Consider the following 22,214-nt stretch of genomic DNA (forward strand, 5'->3'; position numbering starts at 1 on the left):
GTCTCCAAGTCCAGGGATCCTTAGGCCTTTGCAATGGATGCCATTTTCACTCCACTGGATCATTTATGGCTGATTTTATGGCCTTCCTCCCTTTCAATTTCTTCTTTGCCTGCTCTGCAGGATCTGAATGGAGACCATTCTGATTATTCTCATCACACCAAAATGGACCAGACAGCCATGGTTCTTTGACCTTATCAAGCTGCTGGCAGATGCATCATGGTTCCTTCCAGACCATCTGTCCCAGGGTCCTGTTTAGCCATCCTACTTCAGAATCACTGGCGTAAAAAGCTTGGCTGTTAAAGTGCAGGGGCCTGTCCAGCTCAATTATTCGTACATTTCTCAAAGCAAGTCTCCCTCTTACAAGTTTTATCACTGTACCTGTGTATTTAGCTTAATGCGAAGCATGGAAGTTTTATCCAATGAAAATACTCTATGGTACATATCCTGCCTTTCCTTAATCCTGGTCTAGATTAGCTCTTGGCACTGAGCACTATTAAGGGCCAGGTTTTGGCCCTGGCCATACTTTTTCACAGGCCACTGGCTTCAAACTGACTCTCTGGTGACTTTTGTCCTGTAAGGTTTTCCTGAAGAGACGGGCCTTTAGTGAGTGTGCAGTCCCCTCTAACCCAGTCAATGTCGGGATGGTTGAAGTCCCCTAATATAATGACTGAACCCAGCTTTGCTGTGTTACCCAACAGTGCTAAAAATTCCAGCTCTACCTCCTCCCTTGGGTTGGGTGGCCTATAACAAACCCCCACAATTACTTTCCCCTTTACTTCTTCCCTATGGAGTTGTACCCATACGGATTCTAACTCTGTACTCATCCCTTCCATAATATCACACCTCTCTACCACCGTTACACTATTCATGACATAGAGACATACCCCTCCCCCTCTTTTTCCTTCCCTGTCCTTCCGATACACAGAGTACCCTTCGATATTGGCCAGCCAGTTGTGTGAGGGGTCAAACCAAGTTTCTGTTATTCCCACAAGATCTATGTCCTCCTCATGTACTAACAGTTCCAGCTCATCCATTTTATTAGCTAGGCTCCTGGCATTTGTGTATACCCCTCTTAGTTTTGTGGAAGTTGATAGTGAATAGTGCTTAATTTTATTCCTGTTTGGTCTGAGGTTTTTCTGCACAGACCCCCCTAATTGTTGACATTACGGATCTACTGTCGCTGCTGACCCCAATAATACCTTCTGTCCTTTGCTCCCTCCTGACTGACTCTACCTCTGAACCCTCCCCCCCATCTCCTAGTTTAAAAGCCCCCCCAACTTTGTGGCCATCTTTCTACCCAAAAGAGCTGTACCGTCCCCATTAAGGTGCAGCCCGTCCTTACTAAGGAGCCAGTAGCCGACTGAGAAGTCAGCCCAGTTCTCCAGGAACCCGAACCCCTCCTTCCTACACCAGTTCCTCAGCCACTTGTTCAGTTCCCTAATCTCTTTCTGCCTCTCTGGTGTGGCTCGAGGAAAAGGCAGTATTTCAAATAAAACCACCTTGGAGGTCCTATTCCTCAATCCCCTAAGTCCCTGAAATTGTTCTTTAGGATCCTCCACCTTCCTTTTACTTGGTCATTGGTGCCCACATGCACCATGTCCCAGCCCCACCCAATACCTGATCCGCGATGTGCCGAACTCGAGCGCCCGGTTAACAACATACTGTTTGGCTACCATGATCATTTTGACAGATAGCCCTCTCTGTCCTCTTGATAATTGAGTCCCCCACTACTACAACCTGTCTAACCTTTCCTGAGTCTCAGCCCCCCTCCTTCCTGGAGCCGCCGCTCCCCTGGCAGCTTGGGGAGGGCACCTGCTCCAGCACTGCCACCCCTGAGCTGATATCCCCATCGTCATGCAACTTGGCATATTTGTTGGGGTGTACCAACTCAGGACTGGCCTCCCTATTACTCTTCCCCTCCTTCTGTCACCCAACTGCCTACCTCTGTTGCCTGCATCTCCACTTCCCCTCCCTCCTCTATGCCGGCCCCTGCCAGCACCTGCTGGATAATGTCCAAGCTCCTTTCCAGGTTGATGCTACGCAGTGTTGCCACTTTCTTTTCTAGATCCAGGATCTGAGCTTTCAGAGAAACAATTCGCTCACATCTTGCACAGCAGAATTCGCCTTCACGCATACATGCAGCAAGAAGTGCACTGAGTGGCATCCCCAATCCTGTCAGACATTATTACTAGGGATGCACCGAAATGAAAATTTTGGGCCGAAACCGAAAATGCAGGATGCCATTGGCCGAAAACCGAAATCGAAAATGACTTTTCCCCCCAAATAATTTTAAAATAGATAGAACAGGGGCATACGCTAAAAACAGGCAGCGACGTACACCTGTCGCTGCCACCCTGTCACAGTATATGTACTGTGACGGGTTGGCAATAGGTTAATTTAATTACCAATGGTATTAGTATTATGCAGCATGAAGGGGTTAATGTATTGTCACTGCTGCATTAGTGACCGACCAGTGGCAGTTAATTAACCCCTTTGTGCTGCATTAGTGCAACCAGTATCAGTGTTAATTAACACTGGTTGCACTGATACTGGTTGCACTAATGCAGCACAAAGGGGTTAATTAACTGCCACTGGTCGGTCACTAATGCAGCAGTGACAATACATTAACCCCCTCATGCTGCATAATTAATACAAATACCAATGGTAAGCTGCCTCAGCTATCACCCCCCTCCCCCCCCCCCGCATCAGCCTCAGCGTCCCTCTCCTACTCACTCAGCTCCTCCGGTCACGGTGTCCATTATTCAAAAGTCCCGCCTCTGGCCGGCCGCCCGCCTCCCGGTGATGTCACTACTACAACGATCTGTCCATGAATGAAGTGACACACCGGGCAGGCGGGTGAGCGGCCGCTTATAGCTGTCACTATGTGAGCTTCACTTCTCTTCAATTCCCTGACAGTCCGGGCGGGGCGAGTGGCCGCTAATAGGTAGAACTATGTGATTCTTCCCTGCCAGCTCAGCGGGACTGTGACTGTGTGTGAATGAGATCTGATCTGACCTGACACCGGGCGGGGGGAGCGGCCGCTAATAGCTGTAACTATGTGAGCGCTTCACTTCCTTGTCAGGCATGTATCTCCGCTGACAAGGAAGTGAAGGGCTCACATAGTTACAGCTATTAGCGGTCGCTCCCCCCACCCGGTGTCAGGTCAGATCAGATCTCATTCACACACAGTCCCGCTGAGCTGACATGGAAGGATCACATAGTTCTATCTATTAGCGGCCGCTCGCCCCGCCCTCCCGCCTGGTATGTCCCTTCATTAATGCACAGATCGTAGTAGGGACGTCATTGAGAGGCGGGCGGCCGGCCAGAGGCGGGACTTTTAAAACCTGCCCTGTGCTGCGCTGCGCCCTCCTCCTTCCTCGCGGCGGCCATATTAATTTCGGCACTGTTAACCCATTATCGGCCGAAATGAGATGGGCTCATTTTTGGCCGATAATTTCGGTGGCCGAAATTTCGGTGCATCCCTAATTATTACCCTCTATTCTATGTGGAAATTTAGAATACGACCTGCTATTCGATACCTACACTACCTCTATCTCCCCTGGTTCTAAACCTGGGGTACTCACCAGTCGCTAAGGTACTTAATCGCTAAGGTACTCACAAGTCCCAATGTCACAATGTATTCCCAGTCGCTAAAGGTTACTCCCAGGCGCTAAAGGTTACGCCCAATCGGTTACTCCCAGTCGCTAAAGGTTATTCCCAGTCGCTTACCCCCAGTCGTTAAAGGTTACTCCCAGTCGCTTACTCCCAGTCGCTAAAGGTTACTCCCAGTCGCTTACTCCAAATTGCTAAAGGTTACTCCCCGTCGCTTACTCTGTCGCTTATTTCCAGTCGCTAAAGATCACTCCCAGTCGCTAAAAGGTTACTCCCAGTTGCTTACTCCAATCCGCTTACTCCCGGACGCTAGAGGTTACTCCCAGTTGCTTACTCAAGTCGCAAAATGTTACTCCCAGTCGCTTACTCCTAGTCGCTAAGGTATTCCCCAGCACTTAGAAAAGAAAGGAAGAGGAGCCGCAAACACCTAGTGCATTACCCGTGGTCAATGTAGCAAATATTTAATAAAAAATGCCAAATGCATACTCACAGACGTAAAGATAAAAACATGTTACAAGAATCCACCATGTGTGAAATGGAACAAGTCCTTCAGTCAGGACCGCTAACGCGTTTTGGGGGTCAGGCCCCCTTCCTCAGAGCTGGTCTTTGGCATGTGGTAAGACCAGCTCTGAGGAAGGGGTCCTGACCCCCGAAACGCGTTAGCGGTCCTGACTGAAGGACTTGTTCCAGTTCACACATGGTGGATTCTTGTAACATGTTTTTATCTTTACGTCTGTGAGTATGCATTTGGCATTTTTTATTAAATATTTGCTACATTGACCACGGGTAATGCACTAGGTGTTTCCTTTCTTTTCTATGTACCCGTATTGGAGTTCCCTGCCTGAGGAGAGCAGCACGCCAGTCTTCCCATTCGGAGTGAGCGCTGGGCTGAATTTTTTGTTTTTTATTCCCCAGCACTTAGTTACCCTGCAGCAGTTAATCGCAATACACAGCAATACCCAGTCACTCGCAACACACAGCAGTACTCAGTTACCCGCAGTACTCAGACACTCACAGTACTCAGCAGTACTCCGATACCCACAATACTCAGACACAGTACTCGGCAGTACTCAGATACCCACAATACCCAGCAGTACTCAGTCACCCAGCCGTACACAGATACTCACAATACTCAGAATACTCAGCAGTACATAGTTACTACTCCCTCCTCACTCAAAGTCCCCACTATCCTCTGTCAACCTGTCACAGTCTGTTCTCTATCAGTTGTGTCTCCCCTGGTACTGTCTCTGCAGGGCTTGTCAGTTACCTGTCACTCCCTGCTTCTCACATGCACTCCCCCTCCACTATGTGGATACACTCACCATCCTCTGTCACTCCCTGGTCCCTCCTTGGCTCCTCTTTCAAACAGCCAGCTCAGTGTTATTAGTCTCTCACTACGCTGCCGCCTCTGCTCCTGGTCCCCCGGGTCTCCAGTCACTCTCTGTTTGGGAGGGGGGGGGGGGTGTCACAGTTTGCCGCTCACTCACACACACGCTCAGCTGAGACTCCTCACACACGCTCTGCTCAGCTGTAACTGATTTCCACGCGCTTTCCTCTTGCAGCACAGCACCACCTGCTGGCAGACATGCTAAAAGAAATGCTAGCATCATGGAGTGTACAGCCGGTGTATATCTTGCCGTCCTCTCTTGCATTTGGAGAACTTGTACCACGGGGTATGGCTTATTGGCGCTGGATATTGCTGGCTGTACTGTGCAGAGATAGCCAATTGTGGAATAATTTAATGCAATGTTTTGTGTTATTAGGAAAAGTCTCACAGTGTGCTGGATGGCTTCGTACAGAGGTTGTGTATAAGAGGCACTCTGGAGCACTGTTGGACAGGTCAGATGTATTGGCTTGCCTGTATGCGGTCCCTCCACAGACACTGGCCTAACAAGCGGTAGGACAATGGTTCATGACGTTTTTGAAAATGTTGATGTGTATATTTCTGAGGAATTTGTCGCCTAAGGTAACCCTACAGGTAGTAGTAAACCTGAAACACAGATAGTGCTGGTTGAGTCAGGTAATGAGACAGGTGTAATAGAAGTAGGCCCCCTACAGTCTTGTGAGAGTAGGTCTGGGGAAGGTGAAAAGAAATCTAGGAACCTAAGGAACCCAGGGCCAAAAGGTAGATGGGATGATGGAGAGCTCAGTGGGACCCCAAAGGTCAGGAAGAAGTGCTTGTGGAAGCACACCCCGGAAAAAGATGTGGGTGGAGTGCCCCTTTAGGAAGAAGGTCAGACAGGTTTGGACCCCTTGGAGTGGTGGTAGGCACAAAAGTGTCAGTGTGAAAGGGGATGTGATTTTTCCTCCGGTACGAAACAAGGGGGTGGGGAGATATGTAGAGAGGCAACCCTGGGTCACTCTGTATGTTAGCAATCTACACCTGGTTTTGGTAAAGACAGGCCTGCTGATTGCACACCTGTGGGCTGGGTTCATATTATTCCTAGGGTTTAGCACTCAGGGCTCCCAGTTGGAGACAGCTGCACCCAGGCAGACAGGAGGTCTGGCCCAAGAGTCAGGAGGACTCCAACCGACAGACAAGAGGTCTGTGTATGGGAGTCAGGAGGGCTCCCACCATCGAGAGAGAGAGAGAGAGAGGCAGCAGTTGGCAGCCAGACCGTACAGGTCTGCAGGAGGCAGATACAGTTCTATTCAAAATTATTCAACCCTCACTGAAATTGATTGTTTTGGCCAGTTTGACATTGATTTTGATCATTCAGTCATCCTGCTTACAATTAAATCAAAGAGGCACGTGTAGGTCAGACAAATATAACATAACATTTATAATGAAATAACCACTGTTACGGAACAGGGCACCCCTGAGCAGGTACCTCCGTTGACAGATGCTCCTAGTGCTTCCCGAGGGCTCCAAGCACTCCACCAGACACCGTAAGCACTTCAGACTCCACGAACCGCCGCAGCTTGGTTAGGGGCTTGGCATCTCCTACCCACCCTGGACCAACGACAAGGCTCCAGGTTCCTGTGGGTGAACCTCTCTTTCCCCAGAGAGTGCAGAAGAACAAGCTCTTACACAAGCTCTTACAAGAGCTTAGTGATTCTCTAAGGTAATATGGAAGACCATAGCAATCCCTGCAGCAGATTCCCCCAATAACGAGACAAAGTTCCGAGATGAGGGTAAAACAGGAACAACAACAACATTTATTGGAAGAACACAGCACACTTTTATACAGAAATTGGAACATCCTTCCCCCAACAACCGCTTTCCCATTGGTCAATTGTAAAGTACTTGCAGTTCCCAATAAGGTCCTCTCCAGCCCATGCAAATGAAGGCTTGAAAATGAGTCAACAGTGATTGGTCAGATAGCTTTGACAAATGCAAGGAGGGCTGCTATGCAAATGAGGACTTGAAAATGAGTCAACAGGGATTGGTCAGATAGCTTTGACCAATGCAAGGAGACAGAAGCCCCAGGGGGCAATCAATGTACACAATAGTCAGACACAGAACAATGGTTCCCTAACGAGCCCTCAATACACATTGCTCTGAGTGTCAATAGACAGCCCGTCTCCTCAGAACTTCCTGGGATGACCATATTAGGAGTTGACTTCCTGTTCCTTACAGTTTACAGGAATACGTTTTAGCTTCCAGGATAGAGGCAAGACTCCATTAGCCACATTGGTTAAAGAAACACAAAAGAGACACAAAAATGCATAACTCCCAGTCTACTGAACAGAACCCCCACATTCAACCCATCCCCAGATAGCCCGGATCTGAGCGCTCAACATATCCAAACAGCGCTCAGATGCCACAAACACAGTCAAATTGCCATGGGGTTTACGTTTAGCATGGGCTGATGAGAGAGGGTCCATAGTCACCTTGCAGGAGGCGAGCAACCAGGCTTCTCCAATGCCCAGTGGCGAGATTGGTCTCGTCACAACCACAAATGTCTTTTCTGTGCTCACATCATTATCAGTTTTATTCAACCCCCAAGTGACATTCAATCTTAGTACTTAGTACAACATCCTTTTACAGTTATAACCGCTTTTAAACGTGAAGCATAGCTTGACACAAGTGTCTTGCAGCGATCTACGGGTATCTTCGCCCATTCGTCATGGGCAAAAGCCTCCAGTTCAGTCACATTCTTAGGCTTGTGCACTGCAACTGCTTTCTTTAAGTCCCACCAGAGGTTCTCAATCGGATTTAAGTCTGGTGACTGTGATGGCCACTCCAAAATGTTCCAGCCTTTAAATCTGCAACCATGCTCTAGTGGACTTGGAGGTATGCTTGGGATCATTGTCCTGTTGAAAGGTCCAACGTCTCCCAAGCCTCAGGTTTGTGACGGACTGCATCACATTGTCATCCAATATCTCCTGGTACTGAAGAGAATTCATGGTACCTTGCACACGCTGAAGCTTCCCTGTACCTGCAGAAGCAAAACAGCCCCAAAGCATGATTGACCCCTCCGCCATGCTTCACGGTAGGCAAGGTGTTCTTTTCTTCATAGGCCTTGTTCTTCCTCCTCCAAACATAGCGTTGATCCATGGGCCCAAACAGTTCTAATTTTGTTTCATCAGAACACTATCCCAAAACTTCTGTGGTTTGTCCACGTGACTTTTGGCATACTGCAGTCGACTCTTCTTATTCTTTGGAGACAGCAAGGGGGTGCCCCTGGGAGTTCTGCCATGGAGGCCTTCATTACGCAGTGTGCACCGTATTGTCTGAGCAGAAACTTCAGTACCCACATCTGACAAATCTTTTCTTAGTTCCTCAGCAGTCACACGGGGACTTTTCTCCACTCTACGCTTCAGGTAGCCCACAGCAGTCGAAGTCAGCATCTTCTTTCTGCCACGACCAGGTAGCGTTTCAACAGTGTCCTTTGCCTTGAATTTGCAAATGATGCTTCCTATGGTGTCTCTTGGTATGTTTAACATCTTTGCAATCTTCTTATAGCCATTGCCCTTCCTGTGAAGAGTAATCACCTCTTCTCTTGTCTTCCTGGACCATTCTCTTGACTTCACCATGTTTGTAACCACACCAGTAAATGTCTAGAAGGAGCTGAGTATCACAGTCATTTTAAAGCTGCCTAATTGGTGCTTATTAGGCTTTATTGCTGCTCCCTGACATCCACAGGTGTTTTCAATACCCGATTGAAAACCCTTCAATGAACCTCTGTTCTTCAGAGTGGTAGTCTTTAAGGGGTTGAATAATTGTGTTAATGAACATTTACTACTTTATTACAAAACCAATTGATGTCATTTTAGTTGCATATGGTTCTTTAACCACTTTACCACTGAGCCTATTTTTGACACTTTTTGTTTACAAGTTTAAATCAGTATTTTTTCCTAGAAAACTACTTAGAACCCCCAAACATTATATATATATATTTTTTTAGCAAAGACTCTGGAAAATAAAATGTCGGTCATTGCAAAATTTTTTGTCACGCGGTATTTGCGCAGCGGTCTTTAAAACGCCATTTTTTTTGAAAAAATTTGAAAAATCACATTTCACTGCATTTAAAAAATACTAAACAGTAAAGTTAGCCCATTTTTTTGTATATTGTGAAAGATGATGTCATGCCGAGTAAATAGAGACCCAACATGTTACGGTTTAAAATTGCGCCCCCCCCCCCCCCCCGTGGGATGGCGACAAACTACGGTCAATAGAGATCTCAATCTGCGACGATTTAAATTTATTTAACGGTTACCAGTTTAGAGGTAGAGTGTAGCTCTTTTTTTTAAATTATTGCCCACGCTCTGGCGATCGCGGCGATACCTCACATGTGTGGTTTGAACAGCGATTTCATTCGTGGCTCGACTTGCGTATACGTTTTTTTTGTGCGCGAGGTGACGGGGGCGGCTAAATTTTTTTTTTCCTATTTATTTTTTCTTTTTTTTAACTTTATTACAGGTTTTTAAAAAAAAAAAAAAAAAATCTGATCACTTTTATTGCTGTCACAAGCAATGTAAACATCCCTTGTGACACCAATATGTAGTGACAGGTACACTTTATGGAGGGATCGAGGGTCTAAAAGACCCTAGACCCCTCCACTACACTTCCCTGTATGCAAAACGCAGAAAACGGCATTTTTGCATACAGCAGTTTTTCAAATCTGCCGCCTTTTGCAGCACAGTAACCCGAAAGTGACGTCATGGACGCCGCCTCCGGGTTACGTCATCGGAGACCCGATCGATGCCGTTTCCGGTATTCATCGGGACTCCCTTCAGCCGGCGGACATGCCGGCTGGGTGCTCGGGGCTCCCGGTGGGACGGGACCCCCAGAGCAAAGCCACAAAAGCCAGTTGGATGAAAGCTGTTGTAATGCAAAAGTTGATTTTTATCTGTCGGCTTAGTGTACAAATCACTGATTTGTCCAGCTTTCAATATTAACATTGTATCCAAAAATGCAATCCTCTCTCGGCTATAAGTCATACTAAACTTGAGACCAGGTATCAAGTAATTTTTTTGAAAAATAGTAGTAAAAAAAGAGTTTGTTCCCAACAATTTGTCTAAATCTCAAATTGGATTCATTTCTTGGAAACTTTACAACTGAAGGGGTTAAATTCGGAACTTGATTTAGATTTATTTTTATAACTATCCTTTTTTGGTCTTTAATACGCCAGTGAATGTGTCTTACACCTTCAACAGTGACAACTTTAATACCTGAACATATGATTAATGGTGTTATTTCAATAATTAAAATGTATGTTTTTTTGGAGCTATCATATTGATAAATATTCCTCCTTTTTTTTTACGATTAGGACAGAATATACTGTATACTACTAATTGTATGGGGGGGAAGGATCCAATCCTTGTAACCTTATCTCAGTCTTCTTAATGACCAATTGGAGACACCTGTGTGAATTAATTAACGATTGATGACTTGGTGGATTCTTAATTGATATTGAGCATATATAAGCTTTTGTATTTGTATGAAGATTTAGATGTATTTCTGTATGAGGAAGAACGTTAACCTTAGAGTCTGAAACGTTACTAAATGAAATACTCTACAATTGTACTGGTATGTACTTTTTTGATGTTTTTCCAATAAAAGAAAGAATATTTGTGCAGCAATTCCTGTGGACTTTTCTCTTTATATATATATATATATATATATATATATATATAGTCACAAAACAATCCCTCAAACCTGGCTAGAGCTAGCCCACTGAAACCTCTGCATATGATGAACGCTGACCAGCACGTGTAGCTGGGCCTGTGTAACCTGAGCTGTGCAGAGATGATTTAAAGAGGAGCTCCAGGCTCCTTCATGAAATAAAATAAGTCAGAAGCTAAAAATACTGTAGCTGTTGACTTTGCATATTAGGACAACCTGTCCAGGGATCCTGCAGTGCCTTTGGCCAAGCTGATTTTTCCATCGTCTCTCCGTTGCTGCCACCGCCATTGCTTTTGAGGGAGGCCAGCAGTGAAGCCTTGCGGCTTCACAGCCGGTTCCCTACTGCACATGTGCGAAGCACGCTGTGCTTTCTGAATGGTCCGGCAGCAGTGGAAGGAGGAGAGGGGCCAAACTTCTGGGTTTATCTCGCCGCAGCGAAATCACTCAGAAATGGGAGCAGGTACCTGATCCCCCCTCCCTCGCTAATTGTGCCAAATGTGGCATCAGAAAAGTGGAGAAGCAGATAAGCAGATGGAGCTTCGCTTTAACCAACTTGGCGGTAATCCCGAGCGTGACTCGGGGTTGATTTTTTATATCAGGAGCGGTAACCCCGAGTCACGCTCGGGGTGGATCTGCAGAGAGCGCAGCGGTGTTCTCTTACCTTATCCTGGCGATCCAGCGATGATCTCTCATCCGATGATCTCTCGTCCGTCCTCCGTCGGCGTGATCACTTCCTAGTTCCGTTCCCTGCATGCTGCATGGGAGCGGAACTAGGGAGGGAAATTAAGAAAAAAAAAAAAAAAAAAACGTTGCACAAAACACATAACACATTTTATATATATATATATATACCGGTGTGTATATATATATATGTATATATACCGGTATGTTTATGTGTACCGCTTTTGGTATGTAATTCCGGACATAATCATACCGCCAGGGAGGTTAAGGATCACTAAAATCTGTGATCTCTATGAAGTGTTTTAATCTTGTTCCTAAACAATTTAAAGCGGAGAGCACAAAATATTTGTCATCTAAGTCTGAAAATATGGTACTGGAGAGGGATAAGGAGTCAATCACCACCAGACTGGGAAATCAAATTTTGACCTGTGTTAGAAATCCTTTGATAGCTGTCTTGGAGGCTGAGCATATATTTTCATAAGCTGGTGATAAATTGGATTATTTTTTTGTTTAAAGTGCTGGGAGGAAATATTTTCACATTAACCCTCTGATTTTTTTCTTAGAATAAAGGATGGGTTCCTCACTTCCTGTCAATGCTTATTCCACTAGAGCAGTGATGGCGAATCTCGGCACCCGAGATGTTTTGGAACTCCATTTCCTATGATGCTCATGCACTCTGCAGTGTAGTTGAGCATCATGGGAAATGTAGTTCCAAAACATCTGGGGTACCCAGGTTTGCCAACACTTCACTAGAATAGTATTAGAGTATTTGATTTTCAACATCAGGCTTCTGCCTATCAGCTGTACAGAGGCGCACGTTCATCAAGTTTTATTAACCACTTTAACCCCGCCCACCGTACATATATTGCGGCACTCTGCCGCTGCTTGGCAAAGCGACGTAGCCCTACGTCACTCGCTCAGGAGACTGTAGGCGGGATCGCGATCTCCTACAGCTGAGGGAGAAAGACAGACGGCTGATGTAAACACAGCTGTCTGTCATTCTCCCTGAAGTTATCACAGAGGCTATGTGATCCTGCTATACAGGATCGCATGTCTCTGTGATTACTTCACAAGCCACGCCCCCTGACAGTGAGAATCACGCCCCTAGGGACACATTTAACCCCTTGATCACCAGTACAGTTAACCCCTTCCCTGCCAGTGTCATTTTTACAGTAACAGTGCATATTTATAGCACTGATTACTGTAGTAATGTCAATGGTGTAGTGATATATTCAATATATCACTACAACTGGTACCCCCAAAAATGTCAGGGGTCCGATCTGTCCGCCTCAATGTCGCAGTCCCGCAAAAAAAATTGCATTTCGCCGCCATTACTAGTATAAAAAAAAAAAAATTACATATTTTTCCCGTTGTTAGTAAACGCAATAACTTTTGCGCAAACCAATCAAAATACGCTTATTGCGATTTTTTTTTTCCACCAAAAATATGTAGCAGAAAACAAATTGGCCTAAACTGTTAAAAATTTTGATTTTTACAATTTTTTTTTGGGGGGGGGGGGGGTGGGTTTCATATTAAAAAAATGTAAAAAATATTTTCTCTTGCGTCCTCCGACAGTCGCCGCCTCCTCTTAAGTCATCACTGTTGGGTATTGACTTCCCATCCGCAGGAATAGCTAGGCATATAGACTTAGTCCAAAGACAAAAGGCATTAGCATATACACACCCATGGGGGCTGTCCCATCTGGTCAATACCCCCCCTGCATCACCACTCCCAACTCAGTTTTAATCTGCCTAGCATCAGGAATAGTCAGGCTTCCCTGTGCTGGGGCTTCAGCCTCAACCTTCCTAATCTTTTATTTGATTTTTCTTTGAAAATGTCAGTTTTTTCTCTTACTTTACTAGCTGTTTATTTTGTCAGCTTCTAGTGTTAGTCTTCTCTTCGGATGAAGATGGATTATGCGGTGCTGGGATTCGGACTGACCGCCCTGGTTCTCCAGAGCAAAAGGGTCAGATGGACCCCCAGCCCGCCATCGAGCGTTCAGCTATGGCTCGCCCTGGCATTATGAATGACCCATCCCTGTTCACTACAGGGATGCAGCCATGAGGTGGCTACCTCACAGGACTCGTCTGCGGTGCTGCAGCATCATGTCCCTGGCTCACGGCACTCCCTGTCAGATGAGGACAGAGGTTTTCCGTGCATAAAGGCTCCCCGCGCCATCTGGTACAGGTAAGTACTTCTGCGTGGGGCCTCTGTCTGGGGTGGCAGTCTGTGTTGCTGTGTGTTCCCCATGTCTGTGCCTGTGTGACTCCCTATGCGATCCCTGTGGGGATCGCTTGTGCAGATACTGTATGTTGCCCGGGGGTCCCTGTCCCTGTGTCACTTAGGTGCATTGTTGGGGGTGCAGACTTTTCTGTTTATGCGGCGACCGCAGCGGTGCATTTTCGCGCGGTCCGCCATCTTAACTGTGAGCATACATGTGTAGCTCCTCTGGGGCGATCCTGCATGTTGTTTTGGCGCCATCCGCCGCCATTTTGTGGGTGGTGGAACGATCGGTCCAGCCGTATGTCGGCGGCCATTTTGGCGTAGCCTCCAATGCATCCCTATGGGGCAGCCATTCTCCCAGGGTCTGGCATGTAGTCCAGCCTTCTCCAGCAGCACTTCCTTTTCCATCAGCAGCAGGACATCGGTGGCAACGCTCTGCGAGCTCTGCAGGTTATCACTCTCAATCTCCCTCTGTGCTATCGCTTCTGGCTCAGTTTCTTTTCTCCTTTGGGGGTCTTTTATTACTGTAGCAGTAGCGGTGGGCTGCGCACACCGCAGCGTTTTTAAAGGGGACAGTACATTGTTTTGCACTGTAGTTTGTTCTTATAACTTGAGCAATGGATTCTCAGGATAGCAAGTTTCCTCCAGCTTTAGTGGGGGGCCCCAGTTCTCCTGTGGCCCCGCTGTGTCCGGATCTGGCTGCTGTGGCAAATATGGAAATGCTGATGTCTGAACGGGCTGCGAGAAAGAGTCCCAGGTTGTCTCTCTCTTCTGATTCAGATGGGGATATGGCTGCTGCTGCGAGTGTGCCCTTTTCAGGGTCCCGCTCCCGCTCAGAGTCCAGACTGCTAGATGCCAGGAAGAAATAAACTGTGTGTACGTACTACACTATTGCTCCCTTCTCTTTATTGGGACGTGGAACGCTGAGGGGCTCTTACATCTGCTCGGGGTCATCTGTTCAGCGATGCAGTGGTGGCAGTACGGTGCAACACCTTGGATATTGGTCGGCCTATAGTGGATAAATGTGTACTATGCTCATTTTTCCCAGTGAGCTCTGGTAAGCTTAACTTGAGCTCTATGCATGCGGCACCGTATGTGGAATAGGCACGTAGAAGTGGTGTGTGATTTCCTCTTTACACTGGACACCCTCTCATTTTCTTTATGGACTTTGATGGACTTTATTTTTTGCCTGCGAGAGATACAATCATATGATCACTGCTGGTTTTGTTTATTTATGCCTGCAAGATATACAACCATATGATTATTGCTGGTGTACTATATATATGCTAGTCTGTACTGGTATACTGTTCATTTTTGTTTGAATGCTGGTTGACCCTAGCTTATTATCAGTTTAGCGCAGCTCTCTTTATACATAATTCATCTAGTGACTCCCACTACAGCTGCTGCTTATATTTTCTTTTGGCTTAGCGCGGTTATTTACTTTTATGTTTACCAAGGTATTGGCGCTGGTTCTGGGCCTGCTGAGGGCCCAGGGCATTGCGGTCCTGGGTTACCTGGACGATCTGCTTCTGAGATCACGTGCCAGCCAGGACCTTGTGCGCGATCTGTCCATCACGATACAGACGCTCCAGGCAAAGGTGTTCTTGCCGGAGGACAAGCTCTGGACTTTGCAGGACGAGCTCAGGTCCCTCAGGGACAACCCGTCCTCGTCACTCAGGACCGGTTTGCGGGGCCTGGGGTTGATGGTTTCGGCCTTCGAGGCGATGTCCTTTGCTCAGTTCCACATGCGAGCTCTCCAGGCGGAGATCCTGGCCAGGTGGGACGGACTGTCTCAGTCCTTGGATCTGGATGTCTCCTTGAGTCGTCAGACCAGATTGGCTCTTCTGTGGTGGCTCCAGTCCCCGTCGGTGGCGGAAGGCAAGTCCTTCCGTCCGTTGGTGTGGACGGTGGTTACCACGGACGCCAGCCTGTCGGGCTGGGGTGGAGTTCTGGGCGGCCTGTCTGCCCAGGGCACTTGGTCGGAGGAGGAGTCCTCCCTCCCGATAAATGTGCTGGAAGTACGAGCGATCGAACTCTGTCTTTTCCAGTGGTCGGACCGTCTCCGGGTCCTGCCTGTCCGCGTACAGACGGACAATGCTACCACGTGGCCTACATCAACCACCAGGGGGGCACCAGGAGTGCTCGAGCGACCCGGGAGGTGACCGACATTCTGTCTTGGGCCGTTACTCATGTCCCGGCGACCTCAACTGTTCACGTTCCGGGTGTGGAAAGTTGGCAGGCCGACTATCTGAGCCGCCAGACCCTGGACCAGGGGGACTGGTCCCTGCACCCGGAGGTCTTTCAGATGCTGTGTGCGAGGTGGGGATCCCCGGACGTGGATCTGTTCGCATCCCGGCTAAATCAAAGGTGGAAGGGTTCGTGGCAAGAACGCGCGATCCGTTGGCGGAAGCCTCGGATGCGTTGGTGGCCCCTTGGCATCAGTATTGTCTGTGCGCCTTTCCTCCGATTCAGTTCCTATCCCGGTTCCTCCGCCGATTGGTTTCGGAACCGCACGTGGTGATTCTGGTGGCTCCGGACTGGCCGCGCCGGTCCTGGTGCGCCGATGTTGTTCACCTGGCAGTGGCGCCTCCGTGGCGTCTGCCTCTGCGGGAAGATCTCCTGTCTCAGGGTCTGATCTTCCATCCTGCTTTACAGTCGCTGGCTTTAATGGCCTGGCTGTTGAGACCCAGGTCTTGAAGGACTAGGGTCTCTCCCCGGGGATCATCCCTGCCCTAATCAAGGCCAGGAAATCCTCCTCTGGTAAAATCTATTACCGTACCTGGAAGGCTTATTTCGCCTGGTGTGAGTCCAGGGGGTTCTCCCCTCGCTCGTACTCGGTGTCCAGAGTGTTGGCCTTCCTCCAGTCTGGGGTGGACCAGCACCTGGCGCTGGCCACGATCAAAGGCCAGGTGTCCGCACTGGCCATTCTTTTTCAACGCCCTGTGGCGTCTCACTCTCTGGTTCGCACCTTCATTCAAGGTGTGCGACATTTGGCTCCTCCCTGGAAGGAGCCTTTACCTCCATGGGACTTGAACTTGGTTCTGTCCGTCTTACAGCGTGCTCCCTTTGAAAACATTCGGGAAATATCGTTGCCTCTGCTGTCTAAGAAGGTTGCCTTTTTGGTGGCGATCACTTCGGTTCGCAGAGTGTCTGAACTGGCTGCGTTATCTTGCCGGTCTCCGTACTTGGTGATTCACCGGGATAAGGTGGTTTTGCGTCCGCATCCCTCCTTTCTCCATTAGGTGGTCTCTGAGTTCCACAATGAGGACATTGTTCTGCCTTCGCTTTGTACGAAGCCTAAACATCCGAAGGAGGTTGTTCTGCATTCCTTGGATGTTGTCAGGGTTACCTGTCGTCTACGGAGTCCTTTCGGAAGACGGATTCCCTCTTTGTCCTTCCTGAGGGACCTCGGAAGGGCATGGCTGCTTCTGCAGCCACTATTGCCAAATGCATCAGACAGACCATTGAACAGGCTCACGCTTGAAGGGACGGGTTCCACCCTTCTCTGTTAAGGCGCACTCTACCAGATCTGTGAGTGCGTCCTGGGCCTATTGGCATAGGGCCTCGGTGGCCCAGGTGTGCAAGGCTGCGACTTGGTCGTCAGTGCACACTTTTTTCCAAATTCTACAAAGCAGGCATCGGCTGATGCTTCCTTTGGCCGCAAAATTCTCAGTGCGGCAGTGCTATGGTGGACCCTTGTGTTTTTTCTGGGTCCCTGGCTGTTGGCATTTGCTTTCCTGGGCTGTTGCTCCTGTTGAGCATTGTTTTTTCTGTTGCCCAGTTGGTTCTCTTACAGTGCATGTAGGATTCCTTTCTCTGATGTGGGTACTGCGTTGCCTTTTCTATGGTTGCGTCTCCCACCCCTCATGTCTATACTGCTTTGGGACATCCCAACAGTGATGACTTAGAGGAGGCGGCGACTGTCGGAGGACGTAAGAGAAAATGGAATTTTTGTAAAATCTTACCTGTAAAATTCCTTTCTCTGAGTCCTCCGACAGTCGCCGCCCCTCTTTTGGGGTTCTTATTACCTACTGCTATGCTACCAAACTGAGTTGGGAGTGGTGATGCAGGGGGGGGTATTGACCAGATGGGACAGCCCCCATGGGTGTGTATATGCTAATGCCTTTTGTCTTTGGACTAAGTCTATATGCCTAGCTATTCCTGCGGATGGGAAGTCAATACCCAACAGTGATGACTTGGAGGAGGCGGCGACTGTCGGAGGACTCAGAGAAAGGAATTTTACAGGTAAGATTTTACAAAAATTCAGTTTTTTCAAAATTTTAGCTCTTTTTTTGTTTATAGCGCAAAAAAATGAAAATCTACTTTCTACTGGGTTTAAATATATTAAGCCTTAGGGCTCATTTACACTAGCTTCAAAACATGGCCTTTGACTCACTTTTTTAAAACACCCTGAACGCCAATCAGAGCACCTGTCACTAAATAAAATGGTAAGCTTACAATCCTTTTCACACGTTGTTTGCCTTTCTTCAAAAATTTTACCCCATGTCGCTTTAGTGATACTTCAAAGCCTAAAGTGTCTCATGATGAAGACAAACATGTATAAAATGATCAATGGTTGTTATCAATGCCTAGCATTTTCTGTTATCTTTTCATATATTTTTCTATTATCTTTTATATTTTTACATGTTAAGAATTAGCACCTTTTTAATGTACTGCTATTGACTGGAGTATTTACAAATCTGTATATATTTTTTCCAGCTAATTCATCTCACCGTAGTTGACACAGCTGTTGTTTTCCCACATCGACTGGGTCTTCCATACAAACGTGCACTTCGTTCATTAGTGGCAGATCATCTGAAACGTATCATACAGGATAGCGGTAAGCATCAGTAGATCATCCCAGGAGTACAAAAAACTGTATAGATAATATTTAACTAAGGAACTTATTTTAACTACTTCAGCTCTCATACCCGTACACCCCCAATGGACCAGAGCATTTTTTATATTTTTGGTGTGTATCTGTTTATTTAGCAATAACTTTTGTTATTTCTTAGGCTAACAAAGTAATTCATTGTACGTACAGTATATTTGTGACGGACAAACAAGACTTTATTTTTGTGATATTGACATGCAAAAATATTTTTTCTCTTACGTCCTCTGACAGTCGCCACCCGATGGTATTAGCCTTCACTAATGGGTGATGGCGCACTGTGCAGGAGCAGGCTAGGCAGATCATTTAATGATTTGAAGCTGCCTAGCGTCGGGAGTAGAGCTAGGTCTTCCCTGCTGAGACCTAGAGTCTCGGTTTTCTTTGTTTTTTTCTGAATTTGTGTTTTTTCTTTACACAATAGATTTTTATTTTCTCTCACTATCACTAGTTAGTCAGGGATTCCTTTCCTGGAGGACTACAAGTGACTGCAGAGCTGGGTATCATAGATCCTTATGGAGTCCCAGCCTGCCATCGAGCGTCGCAGGTTACTGGTATGCCCAGGCCTTGGAACGACAGTGCCCCTCCATATAGGGACGAGCCTGCAGAGCTGCGCTTTGCTAAGGATGTCTCAACCCGGATCGACCGCGTGTTGCCAGCGTCCCTCCATGGCTGAAGGCACCCCACTTAGGGTGGGAGGTCTCCCGTATCTGAGTGGGCCCACTCTTAGGGGATAGCAGGGCTGGTGGCCGAGTTGTGGGCTGTCCTTCCCTCCCTGCTCCTGCTGGGGGTGCTGTATGGGGTGCTGACAGGGTCTCTCTGGGGTCCTTGATGTTGGCCAGAATGTGTTTGTACACTTATTTTGCCGCCGTTTGGGGGGGCCGCCATGTTTTATGGTGGGCAGAATCTAAGCTCTGTGTAAGGACAGCAGCCATATTGAGATTCAGCACATGCTCCCGGTTGGGCACCATCTTGGATGTGGGCAACATGCCTAGTAAGGGCAAGCGGCCATTTTCCCTGTGACTTTTGTCATTGACTTCAATAGGCACCTTTTGTCTGGGCTCGAGGACTGGGCCTCTAGCGATGTGAGGTCACTTCCTCCTTCTTCACAGTTTTCTCCTGTGTAAAAATGTGCTGACAGGCTGGGGACTTTTGCTAATCCCTCTGTCATTTTTCAACCAAAACGTTTTTCACTTGTGGCTAGTGTTTTTTCACAGGGGGCTCTTTCTGTTAGTGCAGATTGCGGGGGGGGTCCGTGGGAACCGCTGATTTAAAGGGCCAGCGTCCCTTTATCATTTTAAGGCAAAAATGGATTCCCAGGATGATAACTCCCCCGCAGACTTGGTGGGGGCTTCGGGTGCACCTGAATACTCTCCCATGGCCCCCATATCTGCTGCTCTGGTGACTTTGGCATCCCAGGTGTATCTGCTGATGTCGGCACGCTCCTTCATAAAAAAAAGGCCTGTGCCCTCCAAGTCCTCTGACTCTGAGCCCAAATTGGTTGCCACGGACGATGGTCCCCCTGAGGGGTCTTCACCATTACCCATTAGTGAAGGCTAATACCATCGGGCGGCGACTGTCAGAGGACTCGAAGAAAATAATTTTACGGTAAGTTCTTACAAAAATTCTATTTTTAACCCCTCACCCCTCTGTGGCAACAGAACGCAAATATGCAGCCTCGGCTTGAAGGGATTGTACCGGAGAGATGCCTGCAGCTAGAGGCATCACCCCAGTACCGTTGTTTAGAGCTGACAGTCAGCTTTCTTGTAATGACAACCGATGCGACTGAGCAACTCCATTAAAAGGAGCGGGAGGGGACGCTCTCGCCGCCTTCCATGCCTCGTCTGAGTCTCCTGTCCCACCAGGAGACCTGAGCGACCAGCCGTCACGTCCGCAGGCTGGCCGAAGACCTAAACAAAGCCGCATTTGGCGCATCAGGTCTCCTATGTAAAAACCTGGAAGTCCTGACATCACTTCCGGGTACTGAAACCCTAAAGGCACCAAATTAAAAATAAAAATAAAAATGACAACATTCAAAATGGCCAAACTTGGTGTTTTGAATGCTTTTAAGTGCAAAGGAGGGATTTGGGGTCTCTTAGACCCCAGATCCCTCCATAAAGAGCACCTGTCACTGCCTATTACTGTCACAAGGGATGTTTACATTCCTTGTGACAGCAATAAAAGTGATAAAAAAAAATAAAAATTTAAATGAATGTTGTAAAAAAAAAAAAAAATAAGCGTCCCTGTCCCTCCGTGCTTGCGCGCAGAGAGGAATGCATACACAAGTCACCCCGGCATATGTATATGGTGTTCAAACCACACATGTGAAGTATCGCCGCGATCGTTCGAGCAGCAGCAATAATTCTAGCACAAGACCCCCTCTATAACTCTAAACAGGTAACCGTTAAAATTTTTGGAGATTTTTAAGTACCGAAGTTTGTCACCCTTCCAAGAGTGTGCACAATTTTAAAGCATGACATTTTAGGTATCTATTTACTCTGCATCATCTTTCACATTATACAAAAAGTTGGGCTAACTTTACTGTTTTTTTTGTTTTTTTATTCATGAAAGTGTATTTCTTCCCAAAAAATTGCATTTGAAAGACCGCTGCGCAAATACCGGGTGACATACAATATTGCAAAGATCTCCATTTTTTTCTCTAGGGTCTCTGTTAAAAAAATATATAGTGTTTGGGGGATCGAAGTAATTTTCTAGCAAAAAATACCAATTTTAAACTGTAAGCAACATATGTCAGAAAAAAGGCTTAGGCTCCAAGGGTTTAATGCAATCATTTTGACTATTATTTAAGAAAATAATGTTACGGTTGATAAAAATGATCAGATTTATTATGTCATTTGACCTGTTTATAGTGACACTACAATTAGGAATATAATGCAATGCAAAGCTGTTTACAAAAAAAAGTAAAGGGTTTTTTAACCACCTCCCACCTGGCCACTGCACATATACAGTCGGGTGGGAGCTTCCTCCTTCTGAGTGGACGTTACTGAACATCCTTCAGAAGGAGTGATATCGCGCAGCCACATGCCCACGCAGCTGAACGATCCCAGTGTGCCTGTGTCCCCCAGACACAGGGTAGCACCGCTCGCAAGGAGGGATCTGTGATTTGCCGGTTGTCCAGTAACAGCCGTCATGTGATGTAAACACAGCCGTTGTCACGGCTATCGGCTCTGCTTCTCCTCATACACAGCCTTTCAGTAAGGAGAAGGAGAGCGGATCTGTGCTGCCAGCTGGGGATCAGTGAGTTTACAGCACTTTTACTGCTTTTTAATCACTGATAACCCAACTAGTTGTCCCCAACACAGTAAACACCTGTCACATATCTGTCCCAGTAAAATATTCTGTCCCAGTGAACATCTTCCACATCTGTCTGTAATCATCTGACACACATCATCTGCCACATCTGTCCGTAATCGTCTGGCGCACATCATCTGCCACGCCGCTGTCCCATGGAACATCTGCCGCGCCTCTGTCCACATGGCTAAGAAAGGGCCTTCAAGAATGTGATAGGTACTCAGAAAATGTGTAATTTATGCTCCTAGAACGCCTAACGGTGCTACTTGCATATTGAGCCTCTGTATGTTGCCAGGCTGTGGAAAAGTCTCACTCGTGGTATCGCCATACACGGGGTGAGTAGCAGAGTGTATTTTGAGGTGTCATTTTTGCTATGAACATGCTATGTGCTAGAAATACCTTATAAATTGACAACTTTTGTGTTAA

The 22,214-nt window shown here is 47.2% G+C and overlaps 1 protein-coding gene across 1 annotated transcript in view; it reads left to right on the top strand.

Annotated features, from left to right (window-relative positions):
* The window catches only part of REXO1 (RNA exonuclease 1 homolog), a 420,363-nt gene that overhangs the window by 335,481 nt on the left and 62,668 nt on the right, over positions 1–22,214 (top strand). Inside the window, exon 15 of the mRNA XM_082243284.1 lies at positions 18,308–18,428. Within this exon, the coding sequence (XP_082099410.1) occupies positions 18,308–18,428 (121 nt within the window). The remainder of the gene's footprint in view (positions 1–18,307; positions 18,429–22,214) is intronic.

This window comes from Pelophylax lessonae, assembly GCF_965119305.1.
Source record: "Pelophylax lessonae genome assembly, chromosome: 1".
NCBI classification, from domain to species: domain Eukaryota; kingdom Metazoa; phylum Chordata; class Amphibia; order Anura; family Ranidae; genus Pelophylax; species Pelophylax lessonae.